The sequence below is a fragment of the Colossoma macropomum genome, unplaced genomic scaffold (genome assembly GCF_904425465.1).
Source record: "Colossoma macropomum unplaced genomic scaffold, Colossoma_macropomum, whole genome shotgun sequence".
NCBI lineage: Eukaryota > Metazoa > Chordata > Actinopteri > Characiformes > Serrasalmidae > Colossoma > Colossoma macropomum.
The window spans coordinates 39177-64448 of record NW_023494864.1 but is presented as its reverse complement, the minus strand read 5'-3'; the positions used below and the strand labels follow the sequence as shown (position 1 = coordinate 64448).

The following is a 25272-nucleotide window of genomic DNA, read 5'->3' as shown; positions in this document are numbered from 1 at the left end:
CATACACATTAATATATACATCAAATTAAAATCTACACAAACCACACACAACTGCAGATAACTTGCATTAACCTGATATACACAACTACACAATTTAATAACTAAATATAGTTAGTCATTCACTAGCAATAAAACTATACAGCTATATACAATACTACAGTAATTATTTAAATAATTAACTTACAACTGAAATTACATATTCATATACATACACATAGACCAGCCACTTCATTAAGTCCACCTCCTTGTATCTTCATTCTTTGTCCATTTTATCAGCTCCACTGACCGTACAGTTAGTTTCACTCTGTAGTTCTACAGTTACAGGCTGTAGTCCATCTGTTTCTCTACATACTCTGTTACCCTGTTCTTCAATGGTCAGGACCCCCATGGACCCCCACAGAGCAGGTGTTATTTGGGTATGTTCCTTGATGATGTTTGTCAGTCCCACTCCTGGATGGTGGAGACTTCAGTTCCTAAAATACCTGCAAACCTGTAATCTAACCTCAGTTTGCTTTCTTTTGCCTCACTGAATTATACTGAATTATACTCAAGCATTTAATAAAATAAAATATTTAAATTATGTTTAAAATGCACTCTAAGGTTTAAAAGAGAAATTCTTGAGTTTTTAATTACAGAACTAATCTACTGTGAATCTTCACCTCCGTCTTGGAACTTACCTTGTATTTCTTTTGTAGGTTGTTCCACTTTTTCCTGTAGCCCCAATTCCAAAGGATAGTCCTATTAACAAGCAAACAAAATCAAATTTGTTTTTTTTTTCCTTTTTTTACAGAATAGGTAAAGAGATTAAAATATCCAACATTATTCAACTTAAATTCTGACCAGATTAGGAAGGTGCTCAACCACACAAGCAAATTACTTCTACTTAGTTTTAAGTTATGATGAGCTGATGTTATATTTTGTACCATAACTGAGAATGCATGACTAACTCATTGGTGTCTGGTCGTATCTGCAGAGTGTGGCTGCAGGTTTTCATGATTAATTGTTTTCCTGATTAAGAGGAATCAGGGGAGCTGCTGCATGCTTCTGATGAAAACCTGCAGCTACAGCCTTTGTGAATAAGATTTGAAAACCCCTGATCTAACTGGTGAACCAACATCCTGACTTTCTTACTTCCTGGCTGACAAAGTAGTTTCCCCCCCGATACACGGAGTCTCTCTCTATATGAGCCTTTATGAAGGCTTCGAGCGCCGATCAGGTCCCTGCGCTGATCTTTTCCAGACACACTTAAAACAGCAGTTGTAAGACCATTATTTAAGAAACATAACCTTGATTGCTCAGTTTTTAGCAATTACAGGCCAATCTTTAACCTTCCATTTTTGAGTGAAATAATGAAAACATAGTCTTCTCATAGCTTAATGATTTCGTAAAGCACAATATCCATGAAAAATTCCAGTTTGGCTTCAGAGCAAATCACAGCACTGAAACAGCATTAGTGAAACTAGTGAATGATCTGAGTATAAATGCTGATGTTTCGGTGATGTTTTGGTACTTATGCTTCTGGATTTAACCACTTTATTTAATCCTAAAGACCACAGAATACCTTTAAATCAGCTTGAGAACTTGGTTGGTCTTTCTGGAACTGGGTTAAATGCATGGTATTCTCTGTGGTGTCTCTGTACTTGGTCCACTTCTATTTTCTTTGGATATGTTGCCATTTGGTCAGATTATTAGAAAGCATGGAATCAATATTCATAAGTATGCCAATTATACTCAACTGGATATATCCTTAGCCAGTGTGAGATACTGATACCCTGATACTTGTGAGGTCACGTTAGCTCACCAATCCAGTGTTTACTGGCTGCTCACTCACCATACTTGTATTGATGCTTCAATGGCAAAAAATTATTTGGTTTAACAGTTCTTCATCTGGAAAAGCTATTTTCTGGTTTGGTAATGCGCTCTTACTCACAGTAACTGAGATCTTACACATCTCTTCTGTCTTTGGTTTGTGAAATATGTACGATTCACTCTTTCCACCAAACTCTTGGGAAATTGGGCAAGTTTTCAGATTTACAAATATGTTACAGCATATTGTAAAGTTTTCAGAGATATTCAAGTGCATTGTTACAGTTGCCAGGCTATGAAGGACCAACTGGGTGAGCCAGTCTGTTGCAGCACCACCCTGAGGCAGAGCAATGCTGCAGCTCTAGTTAAGAATACCAAAGATACAAGTTCACTGATTGTGGTTGAATCAGCTAAACAACGACCTTCCTCTCAATTTGTATTTTATTGTCTGTTTTTCCCTACAGACAGCATTATGTCATAATTTGTTTATTTTCAGGGACCCCAGAATTTTTATTTTGAGACATTCAAGAAGTCCAAGAGGTTAACCAGCACAGGGTGTCCCAAAAAATTGACATCATTTGAGATGTGAATATCTGAGTAACTACATGTCCTGGAAAACAAATTTAAATAGGCTTCATGTTGAACAATTCAAGATTTATTTATTAAATGTATTTATTAAATTTATTCGATATTATTTATTATATAAATTAAACTTAGTTAGTTTTTACAAATTTTGTTTAAATTTGAGATCATTTGAGGGAGAACTGGCTATGTTATTAGACTATGAAATGATGTCAAATTTTTTTTGGACACCCTGTACTTTGCACCAGATGACATCATTACTGTCCAGCATTTTTAGATGGATGAATAGCATTTTTTTAAAACTTAATGAAGACAAGACAGAAATAATTATAATCGGTAGTGAAGCAAAGAGGAAAAAGGTGTATGAAAAACTTGTACAAATAAAACATCTATCAATAAAAACTGAAGCTATGAGGTATGAAGTCTTGGTGTAATTCCAGACTCTGATTTTACTATTAAACCACATATTAATATTAATTAATGTTGTGAAGGATCCACCTAGCTGTGCGTCACTCTGTCAGTTCCTGAAGTGAAATCAAAAGTTACGCTTTAGTGAGGTGCCCTCACAGAGAGACAATAGAACACATAAAACAGACATCTACAGGGGGAGTGATCTGCAGACAGCAGTACTACACAACACTATTGTTAATTTTAAAGCAGTTAAACACTGTTTATGTGGTAAAGCACTTTGTATTCTTTAGCACCTCTGAACCTTTATTATAAACATGTCGGCTATGATGAGCTCTGAGCTCTCAGTTACACCACTATTATTATTATTATTGCTATGAAAATTTATTTATAAACATGTACACTGTAAAGAGTTCTAACACTGTTCTATTCACACTCTAATACTACAATATTATTATGGTAACACTTTCTTTGAAGGGTGTCTACGTAACACATTCATATCACCTTACATAAACACTTCATAACATGTTCATGAATGCTTAAATCAACATTCATAAACTATACATGTTTTACATGATATTAATATGGACTACTATGTCATTTTACCGAAAGATGTTTTTCAAAATAAAAGTCCTCATTTTATTTATTATTTTCAGTGAAACTCCTCATTTCTGGACTGTCAGCATAAAATGACCTGGCTTTATCCCTTTGGACAGAGAGTGTTTTGGCACTTTTTGCCTAGAATTTCAACTTCTATTTTTTTCCTCAAGCATTTGTATTTTGCAATATGCTATTCTTTCTGCTTTTTACACTAATTATTCATATATAAATTATACTGTTCATTCAACACTATACATTATAGTAGAAAATATTACTTAAACTAAGTTTACCTTTCTTGAGGTAAATGCTAAGCCAGTCGAGCTGAAGTAGTTAGTGGGCCTAAATGAGCATTACTGATGACGCACAGCAGTGCGATACAGAGTGATACGTTAAACAAGCTAGTCCCAAATGCAAGGTGCACTTAAAACACTCGCAACGTTTGGCTAGTGACGTGGTCTATCCCAGGGGTCGGCAAAGTGTCAACAAACATCATTTTACCATCCTGGCTGTAATGGGTCTCAGTATGTGCTAATGTGGTAGTATGGGCTAAAAGTATATAAACAAAATACTTACTTTGCTCCGTTTTAAGCTTTAGCTCAGCTATAGCCGCGTCTCGCATCTCCACCACGAAACTTTGCCGAAAAGTAAAATAATCTTGTAAAAAAGTAAAATAATTCTTGTAAAATGTCTCTCAAAGTTCGTTTTTTACGAGGCTGAAGTCGCTTCTCATTCGAATTTACCCGTTCCACCTTAAATGGCGCCTGAGGTGGCAGAATGTAACTGCTGCAGCATTTAAGGTGGAACGGTTAAATTCGAAAAACAAGCTGGCAAACGAGAAGCTGATTTCAGCCTCGCGACTTTTCAGTATTTGATAGTTTCTCATTACAGATTAAATATATCGGGAAACCAACTGGAGTGATAATGAATTCCATTCGTATCCAAATTACCGATGTTTGTCTTAAATCTTTCCCTTCGCTTTTTTGTTTTGTTTTGTAGATATTTAATTGTGAATCACTATTTTTTATATTATTTATACACATGGTCTGTAAACATCTCTTAAAAATGCTATGAATCACTTATGAATAATGCTTTGCATGTCACTTTACTATATGGTATATTAACAGCTCCTTAAAATGCTATGAATCACTTATGAATGTTGTCTTGCATGTCGCTTTACTATATGGACAGCAAATTACTCATAAATATGCTATGAACAGTCAATCATCTTAAAGTCTCAAACGTTGTGTGGTGGTGGGACAGGTCCATAATACTTATCCATTCCGTTCAAGATCCATCCATTCATGTAACATGCACTTTAGTGAGGATAAAGTGACTTCCATCACTTTTATGAAGGCAAAGCAAGGCAAATTTATAAAGGACATTTCTTACAAATTTATCAGCACCCTGAGTGAGAAAAGTCAAAGAGGCACCACTCGATTGTACTTTGACGTAATGCCAAAAAAGAAATCATTCCTTGTGATAACAGTGCTTGTCACATTTAACCTCAGTTACATAGGATAACTAATGCACAGTTATACTTGTGCCTTCTCCAAAACCGTAAGTGAGGAAGAACATCACTAAAAATAAAACCTCCAAAGTAATTGGGATAACAGTGTTAGCATTTACCCCAAGAAAGTTAAACTTAGTTTAAGTAACATTTTCCACTATAATGTATAGAGTGTTAAATGAACAGTATAATTTATATATGAATAATTAGTGCAAAAAGCAGAAAGAATAGCATATTGCAAAATACAAATGCTTGAGGAAAAAAAATAAAAAAAGTTGAAATTCTAGGCAAAAAGTGTCAAAACACTTTCTGTTCAAAGGGATAAAGCCAGGTCATTTTATGCTGACAGTCCAGAAATGAGGAGTTTCACTGAAAATAATAAATAAAATGAGGACTTTTATTTTGAAAAACATCTTTTGGTAAAATGACATAGTAGTCCATATTAATATCATGTAAAACATGTATAGTTTATGAATGTTGATTTAAGCATTCATGAACATGTTATGAAGTGTTTATGTAAGGTGATATGAATGTGTTATGTAGACACCCTTCAAAGAAAGTGTTACCATTATTATTAGGGATCCAAGCACAAAGTGACATAAAAGGTTGCCTTTGAAAGCCTAAAAATTTTTCAATGATGATAAAAGTTCATATATATGCATGAATCTTTACTGACATGAACCCAAGGAGGGTTGTGGCAAAAATAGCAATGTTAGGCAAACATGCAAAGCAAGCTTGGACCCCGCAAATTGTTGCTTGTGGCTATATTTATTATTATTATTATTATTATTATTATTATTATTATCATTATTACAGAATGAAGAGCTCTGACCTCTAAGTACAGAATAAAGTACTATTGCACCACAAGACAGAATGAGTTGAAGGCTTGCAGATCAAAAAAGTTTGAGGCTTTAATAGGAAAAGGGTGACCCAAATGCAAGTAAAAAAAAGGCTAGAACAATACCAGAACAAGATGATAACCTAACAACATGGACATGAAAAGAGTAGACAAGGCCAAAGTTAAGATCATAAACCAAAGAGCATAAAGCATAGCAAAAAAGCCAAAAAAAGGAAAAGACAAAAGGCAAAAATACAAACTGTGTCATAAAACATGGGAAAAAGCAGGAAAAAAATGTTCAGTACGCTTTGGTGAAACAGGTGCAATACTTTGTGAAGAAAAAGCGAGAACAAGCAGTCTATATAGTGAATGATTCAGGTAAAAAAAACAAAAAAAAACAAATTGGTGTGACAATTCGGTATTCGGGTGACAATGATCTTCAGAACAGTCAATGATTGGCAGATGTGGATTCTGAGAGTTGGAATTATGAGTGGATCAGTGTGCTAAGTGTTGTGAACTACAGGGCCAAAAGGAGGCATGACAGTACCGCCCCAAGGAGTCTGGGACTGCAGAGGAATGAGGACGACTGCAACAACTGCTACTCACACAACAGAATCCAGAGCTGCAGGAGTGCTGGACATTTTAGGATGACCATAGGGACGACTAACACGACCAGGGCGTGGACTGGAGTTCTGCCTTTTAGGACATCCTGTAGAACAAGGAGCATGTTCATCTGAGTACCAATTGTAGAAACAGGCCACCAATGCCTGATCCAGGACATCACAGGCAAGAACCCAGCTTTGTTTCTCTGGGCGAGATCCCTCCCAGTCCATGAGACACTGGAGCACACCTCTGCAACTTCCAGAGGGGGTGGCATTTCAACGAGCATGACATTGTACAGCGAACCTCAAACCACAGGCTTGAGAAGGGACACATGGAATGAGCAAGAGACACAGTAATGAGAAGGTAAGTCTAATTGGTAAGTAACATGTTTAACTCTTTCAGGATTTCAAATGGGACAATGTATTTAGGATCAAGCTTCTGCAAACCTGAAGTCCATTGTTGACAACCACACTCGGTCCCCAGGCTGGTAGAAAGGTGTCTCCCCTAAGGGTGATCAGCCAGAGCTTTGTTCCACTGTAATACACCCTCCTCCCAGACATCCTAACTGTGCCACATCCATTCATCAATAGCTGAAACATCCAACATCATTGGAGTCCATGGGGCTACTGGGCACTGATGACCTAGAGCACACTGGAATAGAATTAGCTCCATGGCGAACTGACCAAGGAGGTTTGAGCAGTTTCCACCCACAGAGGGAAATGTGACCAGTCCGAAGGGTTGTTGTGACAAAACTTGTGTTAAAAAAAAAATCCCAAGTTCTTGATTTATCCTTTCACATTGTCCATTGGATTGGGGGTCATACTCTGAAGTCCAGCTGCCCACACTTGAGAAAGTCCCTGAACAGCCAATATGTCCTCGGTAATCCCAAAATTTCTAAAAATCTGTTTAAATACAGTCTCTGTGGTCTGAAAGGTAATATGTAAAGACAAAATGTATAAAGTGTACACTACATGAAAATCTGTCAACTACAGAGAAGATGGTCGTATAAACCTGGGAAGAAGGAAGATCAGTCAGTAAATTAATAACAATGTGGGACCAGAGACAGACAAGCACAGGTAAGGGTGTGAGTTTGCCTGTGGATATCATTTTAGGGGTCTTACACTGGGAGCAAGAAGAAACAAATGTATGTGCATCGCTACTCCATGAGTCCCAACAATAAAAGTTAGGAATTGTTGCGTATACACTTTCCCTGGGTGACCTGAATTGAGTGAAGAGTGAGACCACATAACAAGGTTATCACAAGACTGTTCAGTGACATAAGGCTTTACCTGGAGACACTGATTGGGCACAGTAATCTGGTCGAAGGTCCTCTAAATCTCCTCATCTATCTCCCAATGAATAAAAGTGAATTTAACACTGGAAGGAATGATGTTTTTTGGTTCCTGACTAGGACTCTTCTTTCTGCCTCATGGAAGACACAAGACAAAGCATCTGCTTTCATGTTATGAGACCCAGAACAGACAAAACTAACTAAACAGAACTAAACAGGGGTTAATCATTTTGCAGTTTACAAATACACATTTTATGATCAGTGAGAACTAAAAAGAGGTGATTAGCACCTTCTAACCAATGTGTCCATTCTTATAAGGCTAACTTAACAGCCAGGAGATCACAACCTCCTATAAACCAATGCCTGTCTCAGAGGCGTCCACCTCGATCACAAATGGTTCAGCCAGAACTGGATGTTTAAGGAGAAATAACTCCTTAAGCATGTAAAATGCAGCATCAGCTTGAAGGGAATAAACCAATCTCTTAGTTGCTCTTTTCAGGAGAGCAGTAAGAGGTGCTGCTAAGATGCAGCAATTTCTTATGAAATGATGATAGAAATTTGCAAATTCTAAGAACTTTTGCAACTCTTTGTTGGAAGTTGGTACCAACCAGTTCACTACAGCCTCGACCTTGTGGTCATCCATGACCGTCCCATTAGCAGTGATAATATAACCCAGAAAAGAGGTAGACTGAAGGTTGAACTCACCTTTCTTGCCCGTAATGTACAAATGATTTGCTAAGAGTCCACTGAGAACCTAGTGACGTTTAACATGTGTGGTGGGATCAGGGGAAAAGACTAGGATGTCGTCATTGTATGCCATTATGAACTGACTAATCATGTCCCTCAATACATTGTTAAGAAATACCTGGAAGACAGAGGGTGCATTGCAGATCCCAAACGGCATGACCATATACTCATAGTGCCACTAGTGGTAATGAAAACTGTCTTCCATTTGTCACCCATCCCTAACATGAACATAATTTAAGCACTCCTGAGGTCTAATTTTTACAAATCCTTGATCCACATAATTGAATAAACGGGATGTATTCCTCCATGGTTCTTTCCTCCTCCAGTGTAAGGGGATAAATGTGTGACTTGGGAAGTGTGGCTCCTTTAACAAGATCGATAATACAATAGTTAGTACAGTGAAGCTTGGGAGCATTCCCTTTGCTAAACACCTCCTGAATTTAAACAGGAAATATGTGAAATTTAACAGCAGTATCAGGGCTTTCTATGGAGGTGAATCTAACAGCCAGGAATGGTAACTGGAAACAAATCTCATGACAGAATGATGACCATGACAACAGCTCTTGGTCTGACCAAGAATTAAGGGGGTCATGTTTCTCTAGCCATGGAAAGTTTAAGGCAACATTCATAGTTCTAGTACAAAAATGTGTTATGATCCATATGTAGGGTGCTGGCAGCTAGCTTAACAGGAATGATGATGAAAAATGGAACCCACTCTAACTAGTTCCCCATGTAAAGCTGGTACTTTCAGGGGAATTTTTAGAGGTTTAACCAGAATTTGAAGAGAAAGTTTAATGGCAGTACAAGGTGACAGGTAAATGAAAAAACATTGATACCCTTTGTGGAAATACTCACCACTTCACTGTACAGGTGTTGGCACCTGAGATCTGTGCAGACAAGTCTGACAGTCATGCAAAACACGAACAGCACCACCTCGTGCTGTTGCACAGACTTCTTTTAACCAACAAAGCCTCTCCTGTGGTGATAGGCAAGATGAATCACACTGAATTGGCTTAGTTTGTTTGTCATCACAAGCATCATGGGGCTTCCTGGTGCTAGGGCTTGGAAACAGACGTTGCTTATGATCATTGGAAGCTTGGCAGTGATGTATCATGCTGGTCCTCCTGGGCTTATGATTGTTCAAGAGTTGGCCTAAATGAACTGTCAGTTAGAAAGTTGATCAACAAAAAATCTTTACAAGCCAGTTCGGTGACTACATCATCATTAAGTCCATTTCTGAAAATGACTGAAAGTGCCAATTCATTCCAACTGTTACCAGGAGTTAACACATGATATTCCAGAGCATATTCAGCAACTGAAGAATTGGCCTGACGGAGCTTCAACAACAATTTGCTGCAAACTCTGCCCTCATGAGGGTGATCAAACATTGCTTCAAAGTCTGTTACAAACCGATCATATGAGAGGGTGTGAATATTAGACCAAACAGCAGGGGCCAACCTCAAAACCTTATCAGTAAGGCAAGATACCATAAACAAGATCTTGATGTGATCAGAGCTTTGATGGGGAGTTACTGAAGTACACTGAACATTGCCATAGAAATCTGCAGGATTTAAGAGGGGATCCATCAAATTTGTCCAGCTTCTTAACTGGAAAAGTGGTATTAACTACAAGAGGTGCAGGTGAACTAGGGGGAGTAGTGACTGGAGTAGCTAATCCAATCAACTGTATTTGGGTAGTGAGATCCTTTAGTGACAAGCTAGGACAGTTGCTTCTGCTGTTTGTCCTGCTGCTGAATCACAGTTCTCAGAGACTGAATAAAGCTTTCAGAAATTTGCTAGTGTTGATCCAACTGATCCAAAAAAGAGGCATCAAGAGAGTAGTAAAGGCTAAAGCTAAAATCATAAACCAAAGAGCACAGCAAACAAAATCAATAGGAAGGAAAAGCCAAAAACAAAATCAAAAATATAAATTGTGCTACAAACACGGGAAAATACAAAACAGGATAAAACAAACAGCAGACTCTGGTGAAATAGGGGCAATACTTTGCAAAGAAAGAGTGAAAACAAACAGTCCATATGGGGAATGTGTAATAGGATTCAGGTGTGACAATTCAGCATTTAGGTGATGATCATCTTGAGAACGGTTCATGATTGGCAGATGACTGTGGGGTAAGTGTCACATTCTGGGAGATGGAGTTTGTGAGTGGATCCGTGTGCTGAATGTTGTGCACTACAAGGCAAAAGGAACATGTAAGATACCGTCTAAAAACAAATTATTATTAATATTATTATTATTAGACACACTCACTCATCTTCTAAGCCACTTATCCCCCTGGGTGGTGGGGGTGCTGGAGCCTACCCCTGGTTGAGCTCTTAGTAAACTAACTTACTGTTATACCCCTCAGATTTATAATCCAGACTGTCTTAGGTTTATAGACTCTTTCAAACTGCTGCGTGTCTTTGTAGGCCTCTGGAATTTCTTTACTTTTATTACATTCATACATTAAATTGGTTTTTCACATTTCTAGAGACAGGCTTGAGAATTGTGTGTTCTGTACACATAATGTCATGGGTGTGTCATACACTCACAGAAAAACAAGAATATCCAAAAAAAGAAACATTTTACGTGAGTGACCTTTTGCTCCAGATGTAACTTTCATAACTTGTCCACTATCTATACTTTTATACACATTTCCTTTCAGGCTCTCAGACTCTGTACAAAAGTAACATTAATGTAAGACTCCACTGAACCTTCTGATGAGCCTTAATGCAGTTCTATTCATTTTAAATCAATGGCAAACACTTATGTTTATAATTCATAAATAAGTGTGCGTGAACAGCAGCTGCTATTGATCTAAAAGGGCTTTAAAAAACTAAATAAAGGAGAACCATTAACACTGACACATTTCCTAAAAGCGAGAACTTTTTACTGTGCAAAAGCAACAACTAAAAACAAAAAGGTGCATTAGCAGGGAAAGAGATTGCTGAATGATGCTGATTGTAGAGCAGATGTTGAATTTTTATTTTTGCAGCAGTTCAGAACAGTTGCTGTTTAGATGTATGTGATTTCTTATTTATTGATCATTATGTGTCTTTTTTAGGGTTCCTGTTGATGTAGTTGAGCGATGCAGTCCTGCAGCTCTGCTTACTGTGTCCTGACCTTACTGATCATCACATTCACTGCTGGTAAGAACTGGATGATTCCAGTTGGTTAAGTTGTTCTGAAAAGCTCAATTATGATCAACATCATGTTCAGAATCTGATGTAGTCCTGCGGTCACTCTCTTCTTCAGGATCTGGCCAAACGGGCTGCAGCTCAACTAATATCTTACAGAAGTTATCTAAAGTGTCCGTTCTCTGTTTTTGTGCTCAGCAGAATTATTGTACAGAAGTGTTGGCATTTGTGACAGAACACTTCTCAACCAATCAGATTCTGTCAATGGACCCACAATGTATTGGCTATAGGTGAAATACTGCTGATGATGCATCAATGGCTTTTTTTCCAGCACTGCTGGGATTCAAACTTGGGATCTGCCAAGTTTGGGGAGAGATAATATTGATTAGTTTTCCAAACCCAGATTAATCGTAAAACTAGACTGAAAAGAATTTCCAGTGGTGATTCTCCATTAACACTACAACTAGCCCACATTTCAGGTTAATCTATATCCAGGAACCAGCACTAGATGTTTGTCCCACTGGGAGCCCAGCATGAGGCTCTCCCTGTTTAACAACAATCCAGGCTGAACTGGAGAGTCTGAACACTTAAAAAGAGGTGGAAGTAAAAAACAAATATTAGTATATAAACTGGCAACTGCAGAGTGAATGGAAAATACAGTACTGTGTATTTTAGATTGTAAGTTTAATCAAATTATTAATTTTAGATTATCCATTCTATATATTATGAATGTTTTTTCTACAAATAGTAGCAATAATTAACTAATATTTTAACTTAACAATTTCTTTAACTGTTACTAAACCACGTTTTAACTTTCCTTTTCTTATTCTTTCTTTCAGTGTCTGAATCAGCTGATCCTACAGTGAAGGTGAATCTTCATGACTCTGCTACTCTGCCCTGCTCTGAGAGATGCTCTGGTGTGGTCAGATGGACTGTGTTCAGTAATCCCACTGATGTTCTGGCTGAGTGTGATCAGACTTCATGTAGATCAAAGAAGGGATATCAGATGATCCATAATCGGTACCTGAAGGGAGATCTCTCTCTCATCATCACTAATGCTGATTACAGTATGAGGGGCTTGTACACGTGTGAGTGCGGTAATTCAGAACTCTGTGATGTGCGGCTTCAGGTTGAAGGTAGGTCTTCATCTGTTTTCTTCACTGACTGTTAATAACAGAGCTCCAGTGATTTAGATGCAGTGATTTATATCAGATCTGCACTTAATGAAGTTCTTTTTTTTCTTCATCCTCACTGTTCCTGAATTTGGGCATATCAGATCCAGGGATGAATATTTCTGGCAGCAGTCATACTAAAGGAACACCCCATGGTAAGATCTGTTCAATAAAGAAATACTAGCAGGGCCAGTTCTAGCATTTTTGGGGGACCTAGGCAGGATTTTTTGGAGGGGTTCCTTCTTGTTAGCTGATGTACTGTAAAATTAATAACAATGGGGCTAACTAATAACAATGATTACCACCAGCTGTGTAAATTATGTACATTTGTAACTTGCTAATTATGTATTTCTGATTATTGGATGCTAGTTTTGGTTCTGATATGTTACCATTTAAATTACAGCTAACCTTCTAAACCTTTTTGATCCAGTAATTCTCAGTCTGTAAAGAGTTTCACAGCCCATCTTGTTTGCTGAACTGTATTCTAATCATTTAGTTGTCCACTTGCTCAGGATCAATACAGCAGGTTGGGAATCTGGTGTGGTTCTGTGGTCACTCTCTTCTTCAGAATCTCACCAAATGGGCTGCATTTCAAATACTATCTCATAGAAGTTATATTTTATGTTTTTGATTGTGCTAAAGTAGAAACTTAGTTAATAGTTAGCTGCAGCGTAAAGACAGCAACTTGTAGCAACTGGTGCTCAGCGAAGTGATACAGGTATTGTGATAGAACACTTCTCAACCAATCAGGTGGTGTTGTCGGACATGACTGTTTTATATGTAATAATGTATCAAAATTAGAGTGCAATACGGGCTCATTGATAAGATGAGCCAACATTGTCGACCCACAATTTAATCACTATTGGTTAAAATATTACCAGTAATGCATCAGGATTTACAGACCTTATAGACCAGGTTCCCAGACCCAGATTAATCCCAAGTCTAGATTGAAAAGAATTTCCAGTGGTGATTCTCCGTTGACCCTGAAACTTAGCCCATGTTTAGGTTTAATCCATGTCCAGGAAAACAGCACTAGATGTTTGTCCCACTGGGAGCCCAGTATGAGTCTCGTTCTGTTTCACTGCAGCACTGCTGGAGGTTTTAAACACCTCAATGTCACTACTGCACTGAGAATAGACCAGCAACCAAAAATATCCAGCCAACACATGAACTGCATTACTGTGCTACAGAAATGGTGGAGCATTTAGAGAGTCGGCCTCAGCTGTGGAAATCGCTCTAAAGAAAGGTGAATACACCACAATTAAGATAACTAAATTCAAGTCTGACATATGGCAGTTATTTTCAGTCGTGACTGACACAGATAGAAATCAGCTACCATTTGCTTGCTGTGATAAATGTCAGGAAGTGTTAGTGTACAGTAGTTACACATCGGGTACTTCTGGTTTAATATGTTATGTGTACACAGTTCAAAAGGAGCAAACCAAACTGTCATTCACCCCCAAGATTACTAAAGTAATGAATGATTTAACCCCTTAAGTGGCCAAGTTTTATTATATACCTCTATATTCAAAGAATAACTCAACTAGTTTACACAGAAGTCCCTATAGTTACTACATAATAATAAGATTAAAAATAAGATTTATTACGTAATAAGCCTGGGATTTTAAGGGTTAAAGAAATAAACGACAGAGAAATGTGATGAATTTGTCTGGATGAACATACGACCATTTAACACAGTCTCTGGTCAGGGCTTTTTCAATCTAGCGCAGTACTTGGTTAATTCTGCAGCCATGATTGGTGAATTTGCTGTCAGAGAGATGTTGCCCCATCCCACAGCCATTTCACAGCACACTGACAAAGAAGCACTAAAACTGAAAAGATCTCTAGTAGACAGCATGACAGAGACCATCAGCAAATACGGGTGTGCTGTCACTACAGATATTTGGACTGAAAACTATAGGAAGACGTCTTTCATTTTAGCCATTAACCATTACATAGACGAAAGCTACAATCTTGTGTCAAGGGTTCTTTTTTGCAAGTCAGTTTGAGCCAAGAACCAGAAATACAGATGACAACATTTGATCTTGGTTCAGCTGTGTTTTTTGGAATTGACTGCACATGCACAAGGATGGCAAATAAGATCCTCTTTGGAACTGACAGATGAGTAAATATGGATGCTAGCCTGCAATGGCTTCACCAGGATCAACTGCAGTGCACACCTACTCAACGTGATTTTATCAAGTGCTTTTGCAACTACAGTGATGGAAAATGTGTGAGATCTCTCAGCTTCTGAAAGTTGGTCACCTGTTTCAAACATTCCATACAACAAGGTAAGCTGATGTAACCTCTGAAACAGGCAGTGGAGGCATAGGGTAATTCAGTTTTTGATATGCTAGACTCTGTCCCACAACAAAATGAACAAATTTCAGAAATACTGCTGGAGAATAATCAATATGATTATGCACAACAAGATACAGTGAATGCTGTGAAAAAGCTGATCGTGGACTTGCAGTTTGATGCCAAACCTGAACCGCCCACTAAGAAAGCACATATAAGTGATTTTGAAGAATGGGAGTTCCATGTGAAGTGACGTAACAACTTTGGATTCAAAGATAAAAGACTATTTAAGAGTAAAACTGGACATATATGAGACATCAGGACCACATCATGTTTTTCAGTGGTGGAAAAGTCACATGTTTGAGTTTCCATCACTTAATAAACTTGTCCATCATGGACTCTGCAAACTGGCATTTAACGCATCATCACTATGAGTCTTACGGGTTTGGGGGGATCCTCGAGGACAGACGCAGCATATTAAAGACCTCTTCCATCACTGGCATCCTTCCTTTTCCTTCATGGAAATCTGAAGCTAATTTAGCTCATCATCTAGGAATTTTCATGATGATTAAATTAGTAAGTGACTGCAATTTCAGTTACGACATCCACTTTTCTTTCATGGAAAAAAATCTAAGCATTCAGTATTAATTTGTGAGCTTTTATTTATAGGCTACATATTTGTGAAATATACTGCTTTATTAATAATTATTTGTTAAATATGCTGCATTTTCATATTTAACTATTCTAGTAAATAGAGTAAGCTTATAGGGTGCATCTTTATTCATAATTATCAGGTTAACATATCCTAGTGCATCTTTTTATATATAGGTGTATGTTTATACCATTATGTGAGATGTGAGACCATTTACTCTACGCTGTCTGCAGCAAAGCATGGCTAAGTGAAATAAATGTTCAATATTTTGATTCTTACTTTGTGTTTATTAAAAATAAACAGCTGGCTTAGCAAAATAATAACACTAATAAAGTGGCCTGATGTCCACTAGCTATATTATTTCAGGAGAAAATCTATTTGTGAACAGAGTATGTCAAATATTGGATGTCATTGTCTCAGCTAAACACATTTTCAGCCACTTTTCTGATTCTAATGATATGAAATGAAAATGCAGGATTAAACATGACTGTGTGTTTTTCTCTCTACATTAAATACTCACTTTGTAGCGTGTTCTGTACTGTAATACACTGTAAATAATAATGAGGTGATTAAAGCTCTTTGTGGTGTGTTGTGTAGGAGCTCCACAGCAGACTGTGTGTAATAAATGATGATTAATCAGGTTTAATGTCATTAGTGTGGAGCAGTTCTGTACTGTAATACACAGTAAATAATAATGAGGTGATTAAGTGATTCTCTGGATCTACACTGTACAGATCAACACCACATGGTTTAAAATGTCTGTGTGTGTTTTTCAGATGGAGAACAGGCGTCTGTGCCAGGGTGGGCGACTGCAATGCTACTTCTCACAGTGTTGGTGGTGTTGGTGTTGGTGTTGGTGTTGCTTATATTGAGGAGGCACAATCAGGGATTCGAAAGGACAATGCAAGAACAACTCCACAAGAGGTTTGTGCAGATGGTTGAAATCCACCATTAATCGCTGAGAGATAAACATCCATTATTCTCTTTCCCTCTCTACGCATGTCTCTCTCTCTCTTTCTCTCTCCTAAAATCTGGATGAATGTTCTGCAGTGTGTGATCAGCATCAGATAACGGGTTTCTGACTGTGTGATGTTGATTAAGTCTAATGGGATTGTTTAGTGAATTCAGTTTCCACACTGTACACTAAAAAATAGCAAGTATTTGAAAATGTAAAAGATGTATGTAAAAATGTAAAAGTTGTTCCTATAGTTACAGTGACATGATTACTGAAAAGACTGGGTGGATTGAGAATAGCCTCCAAGAGAAACTTGATTTGTTGCAGAATTCTGTGTGTTCACACTGAGCGTGTTCACAGTGTCTTTAATGCTGTACTGAACATTCAGAGTGAATCCTGAGCTGAACTGAACTGAGTTCAGGCTACACGACTCATAAAGGTTCAATGGTTCAGAACAGAGGAATCAAACTGGGTTCCTTCCAGACCACAGCTCTGCAGAGTTTAGTTCTCCTCCTTATAGTTTATAGAACATCTTCTCTCTTTGACATAACGTTCTAGAACTAGTATGAGGAGCTTCATCACCACGACTACAATCAAATCCTCAACACCCCAAATTCTGTAGTACAGATAAAGACAGAGCTCAACATGAGCTTAAACATTAGCACAGGACTAAAATCAGGACTGAAATCTGGATGAATGTTCTGCAGTGTGTGATCAGCATCAGATAACAGGGTTCTGACTGTGTGATGTTGATTAAGTTTAACTGTTGATTCTTCAGTAAATTCAAATTTTACACTTCATACTAAGAAATATCAAGTGTTTGAAAATGTGAAATTCATTTCCTAACCTCTTTCTCTCGTTCCTTTAATTACAGTATCCAGAACAGTGACCAGACTGGGCGCATAGAAGAGACCCTCAAAGAGAGATTTGATGTTTTGGAGAGGACTGTGTGAGTACACCAACACACACAGCGTCTTTATTGCTGCTTTAAACGTTCAGAGTGAATCCTGAGTTGAGCTTCAGTGATTTCAGGCTAGACGATTCACAAAGATTCAATGGTTCAGAACAGAGGAATCAAACTGGGATCCTTCCTTTTGCTGAATTAGCTTAATCTCATACTGACAAAAATGAAAATCTTTAACTGAAGAAAATTTATTCTGAGAAAAAAATCCTCATCAAGAAAATTATTTTAACAAAACCACATGTGACACGATTACTGGCACCCGTCAAAATTCTTATGAACAAAATGTAAATGAAACACTTCTTCCCTTTGTATTTTACATTTTAAAGATAATCAGAGTGTCTAGGAACTTCCACACAGTCATCTTCAACTTCCTGTGTCACTGGGGTATATGAGGTCACACAGAGGTCAAATTCCCTTCATTCGTCACCATGTGAAAGATAGGAGAACACACAATTTAAACAAGGCAAAGATATGTTGACCTTCATAAATCAGAGAATGGATGTAGAAAAATAGCTGCAGACTTGACTGAATGAGAACCCAAGTGTATTCTGTCCCCACACACAGTGAGGTGGATGGTAAGAGAGGACAAAGAAGCCCCAAGGAGAGTTACAGAAAAAGGAAAATACGATGAAATACCAGCAGATTCTGAATCAAACTCTGTCTGCCTGGATCAAGAACCTAACAAATAGGTCATCATTTGATCCTCCAGCAGAACAATGATCAAAAACATATGTCCAACACAAAAAAAGGTTTACTGAACTCAAAATCAAGCTTCTGCTCTGAACATCTCAGTCCCCTGATCTAAACCCCATAGAAAACCTGTGGGCTGAGCTAAAGAGAGAGAGGAGCTAGGACCCTGGAAGATCTGGAGAGATTCTGTAATGAGGACTGGTCTCACATTCCCTGCTCTGTGTTCTCCCACCTTAGAAGATGATGTAGGAGAAGAATAAGTGCTGTTTCATTAGCAAAGCATTGAATGCAGGGCTGCCAATAATTGTGACACATGTAGTTTGTTTGGAAAACTGTTTCTTGATGGATTTACCTGCTTCAGTTAAAGTTTGGATTTTTCTCATTTTTGTTCAGTGTGAGGTGAAGCTTAATCATCAAAAGGTGAATTGCTTATATCTAGGGGTCGGGAAATCGATTATTAGATGTATTGCGATGCGGACGTGGACGATTCTGAATCGATTCATAAATGTCAAAAATCGATTTTCCAAATCTTATTTTATAACGTGATGTTGACGGAACACAAAAGGTGGAACTTTGCAAAGTGTGGAAGTGCGGCGCCCGGACAGTCTGTGGCGGCACACTAAATTAAAAGCTAGTGCAGGGGTCGCATCCCAAACGTTAATAAGGGTCATTTTGTCCTTTCAGCAAAAATCAAACCACCTTGTGAACCACAACATCTTGAGTTCATTTCACTATCTTGGCTGTACGTGTGTCTCAGTACGTGCTAAAGTCCTACTGTAGGATAAAAAATATAATACAAACAAAAACACAGACTCACTTTGCTCTGCTTTAAGCTTTAGCTCAGCTGTAGCTGCTTTTCTTTCATCACCACCTGGAAACTTTTCACAAAAGTAGAACAGTTTCTTGTAAAATGTCTCTCAGTGTTCTACTTTTTACGAGGCTGAAGTCAGTTTCTCGTTCTCCAGCTTCTCGATCAAATTTTTCCATTCCACCTTAAATGGTGCCTGACGCGCCAGAGTGTAACTGCTGCACCATTTAAGGTGGAACGGGACAATTTGAATGAGAAGCTGGAGAACGAGAAACTGACTTCAGTTTGACATGTCTTTTACTGTTTGACAGTTGCAGATTAAACGTATCAGGAAACCAGCTGGAGTGACTATAAATGCAAATAAGTCCATTCATCTCCAAATTATGGATGTTCATTTTAAATCCTTCTCTTTGCCTTTTCTTTAGCTACTAGCTAGGTGAACTAGCAGTTATATGCTACATTAATTCAGGCGTTTAAGATCATTCATTGTTAAACTGTGTTTGAACGATCAGCAGAGCTTTATTTTACTGCAAATGAGGATTATTTTATTCTACCTAGAAATCTAACTCTGATGTGGAGCCACACCAGGCCAGTGAAAGAGCCACAGGTTGCCGACCCCTGAGCTAGCGTATGGAAGCGCTTTGGCTTCTGTGGAGCATATTACATGTTTCCACCATTTTCCGCCCGGTTGTAGTTGCTGCCAACCAGAAGACCATCGATCAAGCGATGTCAAAGCTTTCACCCAACTCTGAAAGGACGAAGTGAACTACAAACTCTATCACAACTTTTATTGCCAAGGATTTGCATCTGTCCTCAGTCGTTGAGAACCAAGGCTTTCGCGCTATGTTGCACACTTTGGAGCCGAGATACAGCGTCCAGTCTCAGAGATATTTTACTGACACCCCCCACACTCTACAAGGAGACCAAAACTGAAGTTAAATCACTGAATAAACAGGTAGAGTAGCTGTAATCTGCTGAGTGGACACTCATTACCACAGGATCTTATTTCTCTGTAACAGCGCATTTTATCACAGATGAGTGGCAGCAGCGTCTCATGGGCTCCAAACAAGAGCAGTGAATGAGAGCCTTCCAGTTGACATGGCTTCCATTTGATTTATTAATAAAAGATATTGGAAGTAAATTCATTATGGATCATCACAAATACTTTGCTTTAAAAGTTCCAAGTCCTCACACAGTGAGAAAAAAGAAATCCTGTATAGGAAAAAAGATGCATCAAGATGCAGCGATAATAGTTTTAGAATCGCATCTCAGCCTCTGAATCGTAATCGAATCGAATCGTGAGGCGCCTAAAGATTCCCACCCCTAGTTAAAACCCATGTAAAACATTTTTTCCCAGTCTGCCAGTAGTTGTGGAGAGGAGTGTATGAAGAGTTTTATCACTGCAACCACAAACAAATCCTAGAAAACAAATGAAAGAAATTCTCAATCTCTTTCTCTTCTTTCTATCATTACAGTGGCCAGATTAGTGGGCAGACTAAGGGCATAGAGAAGACCCTCACACAAACACTTGATTCTGTGCAGAAACTTGGGTGAGTAAACTGAACACATGAACAGCCTCTTCAATGCTGTACTGAACATTCAGAGTGAATCCTGATCTGAGCTGAACTGAGTTCAGGCTACACGACTCATAAAGGTTCAATGGTTCAGAACAGAGGAATCAAACTGGGTTCCTTCCAGACCACAGCTCTGCAGAGTTTAGTGTTCCTCCTTATAGTTTACAGAACTCTCTTTTGAGTAACTAGTATGAAAGAGTTTCTTCATCACAACTACAATCAAATCCTCAACACCCCAAATTCTGTAGTACAGATAAAGACTGAGCTCAACATGAGCTTAAACATTAGCACAGGACTAAAATCAGGACTGAAATCTGGATGAATGTTCTGCAGTGTGTGATCAGCATCAGATAACAGGGTTCTGACTGTGTGATGTTGATTAAGTTTAACTGTTGATTCTTTAGTAAATTCAAATTTTACACTTTATACTAAGAAATATCAAGTGTTTGAAAACGTGAAATTCATTTCCTAACCTCTTTCTCTCGTTCCTTTAATTACAGTGAGAAGAATAGTGAGCAGATTAAGTGCATAGAGAAGACCCTCAAAGAGAGACTGGATTCTTTGGAGAGGACTGTGTGAGTACACCAACACACACAGCGTCTTTATTGCTGCTTTAAACGTTCAGAGTGAATCCTGAGTTGAGCTTCAGTGATTTCAGGCTAGACGATTCACAAAGATTCAATGGTTCAGAACAGAGGAATCAAACTGGGATCCTTCCTTTTGCTGAATTAGCTTAATCTCATACTGACAAAAATGAAAATCTTTAACTGAAGTAAATTTATTCTGAGAAAAAAATCCTCATCAAGAAAATTATTTTAACAAAACCACATGTGCCACGATTACTGGCACCCGTGAAAATTCTTATAATCAAAATGTAAATGAAACACTTCTTCCCTTTGTATTTTACATTTTAAAGATAATCAGAGTGTCTAGGAACTTCCACACAGTCATCTTCAACTTCCTGTGTCACTGGGGTATATGAGGTCACACAGAGGTCAAATTCCCTTCATTCGTCACCATGTGAAAGATAGGAGAACACACAATTTAAACAAGGCAAAGATATGTTGACCTTGGAAAGGAGAACAGTTTCTTGTAAAATGTCTCTCAGTGTTCTACTTTTTACGAGGCTGAAGTCAGTTTCTCGTTCTTCAGCTTCTCGTTCAAATTTTTCCGTTCCACCTTAAATGCTGCAGCAGTTACACTCTGGCGCCTCAGGCACCATTTAAGGTGGAATGGGACAATTCGAACGAGAAGCTGGAGAACGAGAAACTGACTTCAGTTACATGTTTTTTACTGTTTGACAGTTTCTCTTTGCAGATTAAACGTATCAGGAAACCAGCTGGAGGGATTATAAATGCAAATAAGTCCATTCATCTCCAAATTATGGATGTTCATTTTAAATCCTTCTCTTTGCCTGTTCGTTAGCTACTAGCTAGGTGAACTAGCAGTTATATGCTACATTAATTCAGGCGTTTAAGATCATTCATTGTTAAACTGTGTTTGAACGATCAGCAGAGCTTTATTTTACTGCAAATGAGGATTATTTTATTCTACCTAGAAATCTAACTCTGATGTGGAGCCACACCAGGCCAGTGAAAGAGCCACAGGTTGCCGACCCCTGAGCTAGCGTATGGAAGCACTTTGGCTTCTGTGGAGCATATTACATGTTTCCACCATTTTCCGCCCGGTTGTAGTTGCTGCCAACCAGAGGACCATCGATCAAGCGATGTCAAAGCTTTCACCCAACTCTGAAAGGACGAAGTGAACTACAAACTCTATCACAACTTTTATTGCCAATGATTTGCATCTGTCCTCAGTCGTTGAGAACCAAGGCTTTCGTGCTATGTTGCACACTTTGGAGCTGAGATACAGCGTCCAGTCTCAGAGATATTTTACTGACACCCCCCACACTCTACAAGGAGACCAAAACTGAAGTTAAATCACTGAATAAACAGGTAGAGTAGCTGTAAACTGCTGAGTGGACACTCATTACCACAGGATCTTATTTCACCATAACAGTGCATTTTATCACAGATGAGTGGCAGCAGCGTCTCATGGGCTCCAAACAAGAGCAGTGAATGAGAGCCTTCCAGTTGACATGGCTTCCATTTGATTTATTAATAAAAGATATTGGAAGTAAATTCATTATGGATCATCACAAATACTTTGCTTTAAAAGTTCCAAGTCCTCACACAGTGAGAAAAAAGAAATCCTGTATAGGAAAAAAGATGCATCAAGATGCAGCGATAATAGTTTTAGAATCGCATCTCAGCCTCTGAATCGTAATCGAATCGAATCGTGAGGCGCCTAAAGATTCCCACCCCTAGTTAAAACCCTTTGTAAAAATTTTTCCCAGTCTGCCAGTAGTTGTGGAGAGGAGTGTATGAAGAGTTTTATCACTACAACCACAAACAAATCCTAGAAAACAAATGAAAGAAATTCTCAATCTCTTTCTCTTCTTTCTATCATTACAGTGGCCAGATTAGTGGGCAGACTAAGGACACAGGGAAGACCCTCACACAAACACTTGATTCTGTGCAGAAACTTGGGTGAGTAAACTGAACACATGAACAGCCTCTTTAATGCTGTACTGAACATTCAGAGTGAATCCTGATCTGAGCTGAACTGAGTTCAGGCTACACGACTCATAAAGGTTCAATGGTTCAGAACAGAGGAATCAAACTGGGTTCCTTCCAGACCACAACTCTGCAGAGTTTAGTGTTCCTCCTTATTAAACACACCTGATTCACCTGATCAGCTCATTAACAAGATCTTCATCAGCTGAATTCAGAGAGCTAGAAGATGGAGAACACTGATCTCTGCAGAGCTGAGAGCCTGAAGGAACCCACTTTATAGAACGTCTTCTCTCTATGTCAGAACTCTCTGGAACCCGTATAAAGCCAGGCGTACACTGTGTGATTTCAGTAATCTTGTTCTTTGCTGACTCCACACACTGTGTGTTTGAATCCCCCATCATGTACAGAAAAAGCCTGTGATTTATCTGCTCACACTACGAAAACGCTCGGTCTGACTGACATGACGCAACATAGGTGCTCACACCGCACGTGAAACACAGCCGCTAAACACAGCTCTATCTACTCATCTAGAGCACTATTGTGCTGCTGAAGACAGAACCTACATAGTGCACTACATAGGAAGAAGGGGACCGTTTGAGATTCAACCATTAACAAACTGTGCTACAGCAGCTCTGCTAGCTACATTGTGCCACACTGTGCACTGAAACTAAAAACCAGGCAGTTTACAGACATTTTTACAAAGACAAAAAATTATTAATACTTAACAAATAAACTCATAAAGCCCTTTCATGTGTGGGGTCTACACTTGTGGACAGTTAATAGTAGTTCATTTTAAGGGACGTCGATCAGGCGTAACATTATGAGCACCTCCTTGTTTCTACGCTCATTGTCCATTTTATCAGCTCCACTTACTATATAGGTGCACTTTGTAGTTCTACAGTTACAGACTGTAGTCCATCTGTTTCTCTGCATACTTTGTTAGCCCCCTTTTACCCTGTTCTTCAGTGGTCAGGACCCCCATGGACCCCCACAGAGCAGGTACTATTTGGGTGGTGGATCATTCTCAGCACTGCAGTAACACTGACGTGGTGGTGGTGTGTTAGTGTGTGCTGTGCTGGTCTGAGTGGATCAGACACAGCAGTGCTGCTGGAGTTTTTAACACTGTGTCCACTCACTGTCCACTTTATTAGACACTCCTACCTTGTTGGTCCACCTTGTAGATGTAAAGAGACGATAGCTCATCTGCTGCTGCACAGTTTGTGTTGGTCATCCTCTAGTCCTTCATCAGTGGTCACAGGACGCTGCCCACAGGACGCTGTTGGCTGGATATTTTTGGCTGGTGGACTATTCTCAGTCCAGCAGTGACACTGAGGTGTTTAAAAACTCCAACAGCACTGCTGTGTCTGATCCACTCAGACCAGCACAACACACACTAACACACCACCACCACGTCAGTGTTACTGCAGTGCTGAGAATGATCCACCACCCAAATAGTACCTGCTCTGTGAGGGTCCATGGGGGTCCTGACCACTGAATAACAGGGTAAAAGGGGGCTAACAAAGTATGCAGAGAAATTAATCCTGCCTTCAGCGTCTTCCTTGAGCCCGGGGCAGCACATGCCATGCAACACGTCGTTTACAGAACGTCTTCTCTCTTTGACGTAACGTTGTAGAACTTGTATGAGGAGCTTCATCACCACAACTACAATCAAATCCTCAACACCCCAAATTCTGTAATACAGATAAAGACAGAGCTCAACATGAGCTTAAACATTAGCACAGGACTAAAATCAGGACTGAAATCTGGATGAATGTTCTGCAGTGTGTGATCAGCATCAGATAACAGGGTTCTGACTGTGTGATGTTGATTAAGTTTAACTGTTGATTCTTTAGTAAACTCAAATTTTACACTTTATACTAAGAAATATCAAGTGTTTGAAAATGTGAAAGACATTTCCTAACCTCTTTCTCTCGTTCCTTTAATTACAGTATCCAGAACAGTGACCAGACTGGGCGCATAGAAGAGACCTTCAAAAAGAGATTTGATTCTTTGGAGAGGACTGTGTGAGTACACCAACACACACAGCGTCTTTAATATTGCTTTGAA

The 25272-nt window shown here is 38.8% G+C and overlaps 1 protein-coding gene across 1 annotated transcript in view; it reads left to right on the top strand.

Annotated features, from left to right (window-relative positions):
- Window positions 1–6588: 6588 nt before the first annotated feature.
- Window positions 6589–25272, top strand: part of LOC118800343 — a 29590-nt gene continuing 10906 nt past the window's right edge. The window contains exons 1-10 of the mRNA XM_036560544.1: window positions 6589–6707; window positions 11444–11528; window positions 12356–12652; window positions 12793–12843; window positions 16415–16562; window positions 17468–17542; window positions 20531–20605; window positions 21130–21204; window positions 23104–23178; window positions 25155–25229. Of these exons, the coding sequence (XP_036416437.1) occupies window positions 11468–11528; window positions 12356–12652; window positions 12793–12843; window positions 16415–16562; window positions 17468–17542; window positions 20531–20605; window positions 21130–21204; window positions 23104–23178; window positions 25155–25229 (932 nt within the window). The 5' untranslated portion in view covers window positions 6589–6707; window positions 11444–11467. The remainder of the gene's footprint in view (window positions 6708–11443; window positions 11529–12355; window positions 12653–12792; window positions 12844–16414; window positions 16563–17467; window positions 17543–20530; window positions 20606–21129; window positions 21205–23103; window positions 23179–25154; window positions 25230–25272) is intronic.